At 47.3% G+C, this 9,320-nt stretch overlaps 4 protein-coding genes across 4 annotated transcripts; 2 read left to right on the top strand and 2 right to left on the bottom strand.

The window, feature by feature from the left end:
* Positions 1 to 301: 301 nt before the first annotated feature.
* On the bottom strand, positions 302 to 3,488 carry BP5553_04973 (Uncharacterized protein; the record flags this gene model as incomplete). The annotated part of the gene is made up of 12 exons (XM_032013596.1): positions 302 to 747; positions 800 to 829; positions 877 to 954; positions 1,002 to 1,044; positions 1,093 to 1,171; positions 1,223 to 1,258; positions 1,310 to 1,490; positions 1,543 to 1,759; positions 1,815 to 2,174; positions 2,252 to 3,033; positions 3,081 to 3,152; positions 3,284 to 3,488. The coding sequence occupies 12 exons, from the start codon at positions 3,486 to 3,488 to the stop codon at positions 302 to 304; spliced, it is 2,529 nt and encodes an 842-aa protein (XP_031870196.1).
* A 361-nt stretch (positions 3,489 to 3,849) lies between these two features.
* BP5553_04972 (Uncharacterized protein) lies at positions 3,850 to 4,752 on the top strand (the record flags this gene model as incomplete). Its single annotated transcript, XM_032013595.1, has 1 exon — positions 3,850 to 4,752. The coding sequence occupies one exon, from the start codon at positions 3,850 to 3,852 to the stop codon at positions 4,750 to 4,752; it is 903 nt and encodes a 300-aa protein (XP_031870195.1).
* A 68-nt stretch (positions 4,753 to 4,820) lies between these two features.
* Positions 4,821 to 7,329, bottom strand: BP5553_04971 (uncharacterized protein; the record flags this gene model as incomplete). The annotated part of the gene is made up of 6 exons (XM_032013594.1): positions 4,821 to 5,039; positions 5,162 to 5,584; positions 5,631 to 5,817; positions 5,956 to 6,108; positions 6,163 to 7,090; positions 7,164 to 7,329. The coding sequence occupies 6 exons, from the start codon at positions 7,327 to 7,329 to the stop codon at positions 4,821 to 4,823; spliced, it is 2,076 nt and encodes a 691-aa protein (XP_031870194.1).
* A 650-nt stretch (positions 7,330 to 7,979) lies between these two features.
* On the top strand, positions 7,980 to 9,002 carry BP5553_04970 (uncharacterized protein; the record flags this gene model as incomplete). Its single annotated transcript, XM_032013593.1, has 1 exon — positions 7,980 to 9,002. One exon carries the CDS (start codon positions 7,980 to 7,982, stop codon positions 9,000 to 9,002), a length of 1,023 nt encoding a protein of 340 aa, XP_031870193.1.
* Between the last annotated feature and the right edge of the window lie 318 nt (positions 9,003 to 9,320).

Here is a 9,320-nt window from a genome sequence, read left to right as displayed (position 1 = left end):
CAACAAAGATGCCCATGTTGTCAATCTAAACCAATTGCCCAGCTACCTGGACGAATTAGCGGAGCTCGACATCAACGGTCGTGAGGTCCGAAATGCTTAGAAACCCACACGTCACTTAGTTGAGTATAGAAAATAGACTTTTGGTTGAGAGCATCTAAAGTTGATCTAACGCCTGTATGGAAGGCTAGGCAGTATTTAAATTGTACATGGGCATACTTATGAGTAGCGGATGAGAAAGGAAAAATGGAAATAGTAAAAGAAGTGAGGAGTGTCTGGAAAGAATTAGTACAATGACAGCAAACTAACGCTCCCCCATATCCTTCATAATCTCATCCGGCGTAAACCCCTTCCTCAATTCCACCAAATACTCTCCAAACTTCCTAGTCTCCTCAATCACTAGTTTCAAATGCCTATACCCCATCATGCTCTTCTCAAACATTGCAAGCTGCCTCGCAGTACTAATCGCATTCCTGATTTCTCTCCCGTTCAATTCCGCTTCTGCTAACTCTTTTAAATTCTCCCGAATTTCTACAACGTTTATACCGAGGTCTTCTGTAGCGTTGGGAGATGGGGAGTGATTGGGAGTGAATGTGGAGCTTTGCAAGGATTCAAGGCGAGCGATAAAATTCCCCCAGATTTGGAGGCGTTGTGGTTCTTGCAAGGTTTTGTAGCGGAGGGTTAGTTGAATGCGGGATTTGAAGGCTTCGTCGAAGATTCCGACGCGGTTGCTAGTTAGGATTAAGATTCCTGTGAGACGGCGTCAGTATGGATAAGGTAATGGTAATGTGTAGGTACGTACCGTCGTAGTATTCAAGAACTCTCAAGAAGACTAGTGCGTGTTAGTAGGTAATCGGTATTGAATAGGGTAGAGCTAACCAGATACAAGGGCGTTTCTTTGCAGGTCAAATATTCTGCGTTGCTCGAGGAAGACATCGGCTTCGTCGAGGAGGACGACTATCGGATATTTAGTCGTTGCTCGATAACTTGAACGAAGAACTTACCGCAATCCCAGGTCTTGCCGAGTAACATGACGACTTCTAAATACTATCACACGTTAGCAGTTTCAACCGGAAACTCGGGTTAGTTGCGTACCTTCTCAACCTCTTCAGCTTTAGTCCCAATATCCCCGCATGTCACTCTGTATAACGGCTTCTTAGAGTATTCTGCCACACTGCGATAAAGTCAGCCTTTTAGAAATGCGTGAGTTATAAAGTGACAGTACCTTTCGGCAGTAAGGGTCTTCCCTGTTCCAGGCCCTCTGTGGTATAGTCAGTACAAATGATATCACTACACGCGGGGCGGATCTTACCCGTGCAATAAAATGAAAAGTCCATTTCCCTTTCCACTCATCAAATCAGTACCCTTCTCTGCATCGATTTTAGTCGTCACAAGGGCACTAATCAGCTTTTTTGTCGCCTCATCCACAACAAGGGTGTTGAAAGCCTCTTGATTCCAAGTCACCGCTGTTATACGGCTAACATCCAGACTGGCTAGAAGCAGTAGATCAGCATTGAAACTGTGATAGATCAGGGGCAGCGTTACTCCACTCCTTCTTATTCATGTTGAATCCTGGAATAGATTTCGGAAGACACAATAAGAAATCATCTCTGGCGGGCGGTTCATCCCGTGACATTGCCTTTGCTCCTAGATCATCTTTGTTGGCTCTTTTGGGTATGTCATTTGGGAAGTCTCCAGCGACCTGATCAGAAGGATGCATCAACTTGTAAGTAGCAATATCGACCATGAACCTTGGGTCCGACTAGACAAAACCATTAACATAGCCGGGCCTCGAGTCTTTAGTAGGAAAGGCATACCATGCTCTGGATCCCATTATCACGGCCCTCACTATAGCAGACATAGTTCCTCTTGCGGCATTTCCAGAACATTTTACCCCGCTCGCGAAGCGCTTCCTCGGCTCCATTTTCTGCAAAACTGATGGGGTAGAGCGCCAGGTCTGTGACCTTGAAAGTTTTTTTCATGGATGGAAATCGGCCGATTGATACAGTTGTCGAATCCTTTTGGAAGTTACCGTCGAACGACCATGACTTGCAATCTATTAGATACCCCGAAGATCTCCCTCCATCTGGTCTGGACAACCAGGAATCGGCAATATATGCTTCTTGTTGGCCGGGCCGCTCATCTTCTGACTTCCTTACCAGTATTGTTTGTGGCACCTTATTTCAGTCAGACTTTGTTCAAAACCCCGTTCGATATCATGCAGTGCATTGTGCAGAAAGATGGCTCTACCCACATAAAGATAGTGTATGTACTGAGCACTAATTTCGCCCTTTGCAAGTAAGGAGTCTACCGTTGCCCATTCCTCTTCAAATCGATAATCGAGATACTGTTGGAAGACTGCAATCTGACTTTGACCATAACTGTCTAAGTTTTGCTGGGATTCTTCTAATTCACGGCGGCCATGGAACCACCATAGGAATGGAGAAGGAAACTCAAATTCGACCTCAAATTCTGGATGGGGGATATGACCCAGGGCTCGATCGGTCAAATCTCTTAATGCAGAACATAGTTCTGCTGAAATAATTGAGACTGATTCGTTAGTAATAAGAGTTGATGGGTCGGATATCCCGATTGGGTCAAGGCGGCGACTCCTTGACCGCGATGACCCGCAACACCTGTAATCTTTAAATGCAACCAAGGCAACATCCTTGTTTCTTTCGAGGTAAAGATCATAATTGTCAATCCTGTTGCTGGCCCGTAAATGGAAGTTTTGAGGGCCGCTATTGACAGCAAATGGCTCTTCTAGAAAAAATTCCTCGTGTTGACCTCCTTCTGCACACCTCACTCTATGAATAGTTTGATATCTTGGAATGAGATCTTCAGGGGGAGCACCCAGGGAGGTGAGTCGATCTGCCTCTTCGAGCCTCTTCTCAGCAGCCTGGAGTTCTTCATAAAGTGCCTCATCGCTTGATTCTATTCCCAAGTTCAAAAACCGACATACCTCAGCACGCCAGTTGTAAGTGAGCAACGGTGGCCGTCCCCGATGTTTCTCTGGACGAAGCTGTGGCGATACTGCTAGTTTAAAATTAGTTCAATGCTCCATTCGAGGATCAAATACTCACGAGCCTCATCACTTTCATAAGTTGACTCCTGCCTATGTGATAGATGTAGTCGAGTTGAGCTCTCTATAATTCCTGTGAGTTCAGTTAGTAAAGGTAGATCGAGGAAGCTTTGGTGCTGGATGTCTCATGAGAAGACGGAGGGTTGTCAGGGGGAACACATGAAATGACCGTCAACGAAAAGTAAGTCTCAAACATTCACTGACCATCAGCAGGAGGGCTCGGCCTTATGCTTTGTTCTCTCTCCCCAAACCTGCGATTTGTTTTGGTACTGTCGCGGTGGGTGCTAGGAGATGCGGCCGACGAGGCTGGTGGAGGATGATGAGAATGAGTGCTGTCACGTGGGCGCGATCGAGTACTAAAATTGTCTCCTCGGGAACGGTACTCGTATCGCCCTTTAGTAGTGTCCATCGTGATACTGAATATATAGTAATAATAATAATAAGGAGGCCAGAATCCAGACCATGGCCGTCATCTTAGAACGATATTGCCAGACGGCTTCTATTTATAGCCTTGAGGTAAGCCTTTAGCGGACTAGTTCGCCGTGGCAGTGCGCTGTGCTGGTAGAGTTACCCCGGCCTACCTCTATAGCCTTGTGCACACTTCAGGCTTCACTCGAGAAATAAATGGTCTGCTTACTTGCTATAACTTTAACACCTAAAGTGGCTTAAGAAACCGCTAAATATTAAAATTCATTAGAAATTAGCTACAAAAAAGATTTATAGATTCATTAATTTTACTGTTTCAACTTTCAATACCCGACGTCCCCGCCATGCCAAAATTACCAAAAACATGGATCCTCCTCCGAAGCACCGAATATCAACCCAATGGTTGCCTCTCACTCGGACAAATTCTCCTCAAACCCTTCGAGCCGAGCCTTCCCTTACTTCCCGAAGGACCCCTCCCAATCCCTCCTTCCTTGATAGAGCGTAGCCACCAAAGCTTCTCCCGAATCTCGTCATCGTCATCGCTCTCTGGGTCTTTCGGGTTTTGGGCCAGCATCGACTTGCTCCCCGTCCAGGCCGAGTTGAGCGGAACTCGTTCGGCGTCTGAGAGTTGGAACTGGAGTTTTGATCGACTGGAGTCTGAAACTATTGTGCCAAGACTAGTAGATGTTCAAGCTGCAATGAAAAGAGAGGAAATTGTACGACAGATCAATCACCGCAAATTCGACTTCCGAAAAAGGCTGTATATGGTCACCGGAATCAGGGTTGCGAGGGGAGCGAAGTTATCTCAAAGCTCCTCAAAATCGGTGGGGATAGATGCAAAAGCTGGTCTTGATTTAGTGAATTTAATTGGTGCTCCCATTGCTGCCGGACCTAAGGCAGGGGTTAAAAGGGGAAAAGATTACGAAACTTCCTTTGAAGGGGCAAGTGATTTTGTGTTTGCTTATCGTGTTTGTGAAGTGTATTATGGAAAAGATGTTTATGTTAAGCCGTATAATAAAGGGGATACATTAGGGGTTCATGGGGGGATGGAGACGCAGGAGAGTAGCAATGATGAGGATGAGGATGAGGATGAGGAGGAGCATTGCATTATCGTTGAGAAGATTGGGGCTAGCGAATATAAGGGTGCCGGCGTAGCACATCAGTCTTTCCAACTGCCTGCAGATGGGAGCGACGCGGAGGAAGAGGAACTCCTTGTTGCTAATGGGAGGGTAGAGGGTCAAGTTTGAGTGTTCCGTCAGCAAGTCGCATTTTCTAGTGATGGGGAGGGGGGGCTTTGTGCCTAATATATTTCATTCTAACCATCAATATGATCTGTTATATGTGACATGTGAATCGGTATCTCGTCTTTCCTCGCATAGCATGAAATGAGTTTCCAAGGCTTAACATAGCGGTAACTATTATCTCCAATCCTATAGTCATCCACCATCAACTTCAGGAAAATTTCAGACATCCCACTATAATGCTTTAGCAATCTGACGCGTCTAATTTGATTTTCCCTTTCCTGCCATGCGAACTATAAGAAAAGTCAGTATTGCAAAAGTTTCGCACCAATGTTAGATAGAGGCGCTAGGGGACAAAAGTAGATACACATGAGATAACTCTGAAAAAAAGGGCATGGCTTCAGAGATTACTTACCTCCAAAATTCCCGCCGCAACAGCCGCTGCAACCGGAGTCGCACAAGAAGTCCCATCTTGACTCTTATATACTGCGTCTTTCCGCACAAAACTCCCTTCCGTAGGTATACCCGCAGGCCAAGCACCTTCAACCTTCTCACCTGGAAATGTAAAATTGGGACGATCGGATTTGGGCTGAGGGTTGAAATCTGACGGGCGGCCGTGGCCATTGGATGCGAAAATACAGAATACCTCCTTCATCCTAGCTGGAAAGCGGATTGGCGTGATTTCATTGGTTGTATTATTTGCTGCCGCTGCAAAGATCAGTATGTTACTCGCGCACGCTTTCCTGATTTCGTCCCGTAGATCTTCGTCATCTTCAGTGAATCCTAGTGAGAGCGAAATTATGTCGACTTTCCAGATATTGGAGGCGTGCTGGATGGCCTTTGGGAAACTTAGTTTATTTTCGAAAGGTGATAGCTCGACTTACCCTAGTCAATGTAGCAGGACTGTTCCTCTCTGCTTGGGATTTAACGAGAACTCGACCAACGTATATTTCAGCATTGGGTGCGAGCTTCGCTAGAATGGAGCTGCAATGCGTGCCGTGCCCATCAATATCTTCGATGGTATTCGTGTCTTGTACAAAATCATAGCACTTAATTCGTCCATCTTGGAACCTTAAAGTCTTCGAGTCAGTGTTACCCTAGGCTAGATTGGGTTAAGAGTTCAATTTGATTGTCTCAAGAGTATTCCCATAGGACGAACACGAGAGACCTCTATAGAAGATGGAAAGAGGTCTAAGAATATATACATACTCCCTTGCAATATATGGATGTGAAAGGTCCACTCCCGTGTCTAGAAGAGCAACTTTTACTCGGGGTGATAACTCGTCAGGTTCTTTCCTGGAGGCGTCCACGCATTTTTCGAATGATTCCATCTCTTGGAACCAGTCTCTTGGACCTTTGACACTACACATATTGAATTAAAATGGCAGGACATCTATTATCGAAAGAAAAACATACTGTTTACTAGCAGCTACACCGCCTAACTCTTGACCAACACTTGGTTCCTGCCAAAGGGGAGGCACTGGAATTAGGGCTTCAATTTCTCTCAGTAGTGGGAGCCCAATCTTTGTGCGAGGATTTCTCGCTCTAGGATCCTGTCCAAGAATAGTGCTTGGGGTAGATGGACTCCGAACGCCCTGGGAAGCGAGTCGAACAATAGGTGCTTTGGAAGTTGAAACGTGGCCCTGGAAACCGTAAAAGCTGAATAGTGCCATTTTGACGATAGCATTTGTTTCTTTTCCCAAAGCATCAAATAGTTGCTGAAAAATGCCAAACGAGGGAGTTTGGGTTTTCCAAACGCGTAGCGGACCTAGGTCGATCACCATGTACACGGGTGAGAATCCCTCTAGGGAGGCGGCAATTATACTGAACCAATCAGTTTCGGAGCAGGCTGCCCGGAAACGTTCAACCATGAGAGCCAGATCTCTCAGGGACTTAATGGTTCCGTTTTTGCTGAGAATCTGGACTGCAATCTGCTTGAGAAGGGTGCTGCTGTTCCACTTATTTAGATAGAAGCTTTGGTCGTTGAGAATCCAAATAACTCGTTGATTATGCTCTTCAAAGTATTCTATCACGTCTAGGGCAGAACTTTCAATGTCAGTCACTGTTTGGTATGAGCCTTCAATCAGAATCAGGGATGATTGCTCCTCAGAAGCCCATTTGAGTGCAAGTGGACCTTTCCAAACTTCACGTCCAGATTGTATACTTAGCTGCCCCGTCAATGCCCTCATACTGCGGACGGATTGGAGAGCCTTCGATTGTGACTTGCTGGCCTCTGGATCTATAGACGACTCAGGCTCACAGAAAGCCAGAATGGGCCAGAGAGCTAGATCCTGAGGTTGAGAAAGTTGCTCCATCTGAACATCTCCTGGTAGTTCCTGAGATGCTTATCTTCTGATTAGGTTTGTAACAACTAGCTTGATTTGAAAATATATATATATAACCGAAGACATTCTTACAAGAGAGGCAGTTTTTGAGTGTAGACAGTAACAATCGATACTCATGTCCCTGTTTCCAGCGTGATATCACCCCGCCATTTGTCGTTGCCTCCAAATGTCCATCGAGACGACTGGATGCAAACTGACGATTTATTTCTAGGACAAGCTGTCTGAGAGCGTTATCCATGGTTGGCGAGGCTTAGGCCAACTGAACCAGACGGCCAACGCCTTGTGGTGCCGGTATTGGGCGATTGAGCAGCTATAAGCCCTAAAATCGCTAGGGATCGAGTTCCCCGACTACATAAGAGGACGGAGTAATAAATAGCGACAGGATGCACTTCGGCGGCTTGAAATATGGTGGAGGGAAATGTTACTGCCTACCCAACTCAGGCAAGTCTTATCAGAAGTGGATAATACTGATTTCCGACGTCTTCCACCCAGCTCATCAGTGGCGCAGCATGAGGGGCACTGCCACCGGGCCCAATACAACCCCTGAACCAATATCACCATATCTAGCGCCCTGCCGAGGTGTGGTAGCGACCACGACATGACGCTCTCACTTCATAGCACTCGTTGCTCAGGCACGTTGCCAGTATATGCTTCATGAAGGCACGGCGCATTTCTGGAGCGATTGGAAATATCATTAGCCGTACGATTACCGGCTTCGAACCCCTCGCAAGCACTAAACATCGGTGACACGAGTCCGTGATACATCCACGAATCTCGGGCTGATCCCACCGAGACACGCCCTCCCGAATCATAAAACCTCGCTGCTTGACCGCCGAGATCGAAGCTTTTCGAGATTATAGCTGAGACTGTCACCGCTGTTTCGCGTCTATGGCTTCGAACCTGTCTCCCTCCCTAAGAAATACGATCCGTGGTCCGCGCACACCAGAGTTCCGTAAGGGCTTGAGTTTGAGGACGGCTGCTGAGGATGGCCTCGGGGCACACAGCACGGGGGTGGACTTGATCATAGATGGGGTTTCGTACCCATATGTCCCCCAAGATAGACAGCTGTCCGAGCGAGTATACTACGACGATTCCCCTCCGTACCGCCCCAAGTCCAAGCCCATGTCCATGCAGGGTGAACTTCATCAATGGCATACGGAGAATGGACGTCTGGTCCCCAAACTCGTGCTAGAGCCGTCAGCTAGAGATGACGAGATCTCCCGAAGAGGATTGGATTATGATTCGGTAGAGGTAGAGCGAATTAATCTTTCATCGGATGAGGTGGACCGTGGCCGTACTCGTACGTCGCGCCGACGGCGCGATAACAGCAGCACTCCCCAGCAACCGGGGCGCGGGGATGGAAGTACGAGTGGGAGTGACAGTGGCTCCGACGTGGGCGACAGACGTTCTCTTGCTTCTTCTCAACCAACGACTACCTTATCCAGTGATGTGTCCACCAACGCGTTCCGCAAAGTTGCCCAAAAACTCGGTGGCAGAAACTTGGACTTGGTGATGAAGGACCGAGGACGGAACCCTGGGGATACTTCGCTTATGATGTCTACTATCTCTCGAGACAATACAACTGAAGAGGATGCACGTAATGCCCATCTGCTGGCCGGATTTGGCCACCCAAAGAAACAGTTTCTCTTTGGTGGGCCTCCTCAACATGGCGAACAGGCATCTCGACAACCGAGCGTGCCTACGCATACTAGAAGTAGATCGCGTCATGCATTGGGCTATGAAGCAGATGATTCAGAGGATGATCACTGGGGATCAACATCGTCAAAGAGGATATCTTCGAGGCATGAGGCCGAGTGGGACACCCGAAAACAAAAGGACGCCATGCATTTGGAAAGCGCTGCTCGGTATATAGAGGCTGCGAAGCGGAAGGCTACCCCCGCTGTTCCTTAAATGCCCACTGTCTAGTATGCTACCGAAACCCCACCTTTACTGAGCCGAGAGACTGTAGCAGTTTATAATCCGTTACATTTTTCAGCATTAGCTTAACTTAAAGCGCGCGGGTGTTGAGATGAAATAAACTAGTAATTTGTAGAAGGTCCTACGATACTGTAAAGTATGGCGATGTACAAACGCCGCGGCTGACGGAGTTCTCCGTATATATGTAAGTTATATGGCGGCTGGCCCCGACCCGACTCCCCACATCGCGGCACGCGGGGAAGATGAAAAAGTGTGGAAAGCTCACACCAGGTATGTAAGGTACCTACCTAG

This window comes from Venustampulla echinocandica (genome assembly GCF_003357145.1).
Source record: "Venustampulla echinocandica strain BP 5553 chromosome Unknown scaffold_2, whole genome shotgun sequence".
Classification (NCBI taxonomy): Eukaryota; Fungi; Ascomycota; class Leotiomycetes; order Helotiales; family Pleuroascaceae; genus Venustampulla; species Venustampulla echinocandica.
The sequence above is the reverse complement of the archived record's forward strand: the minus strand, read 5'-3'. Positions and strand labels throughout refer to the sequence as shown.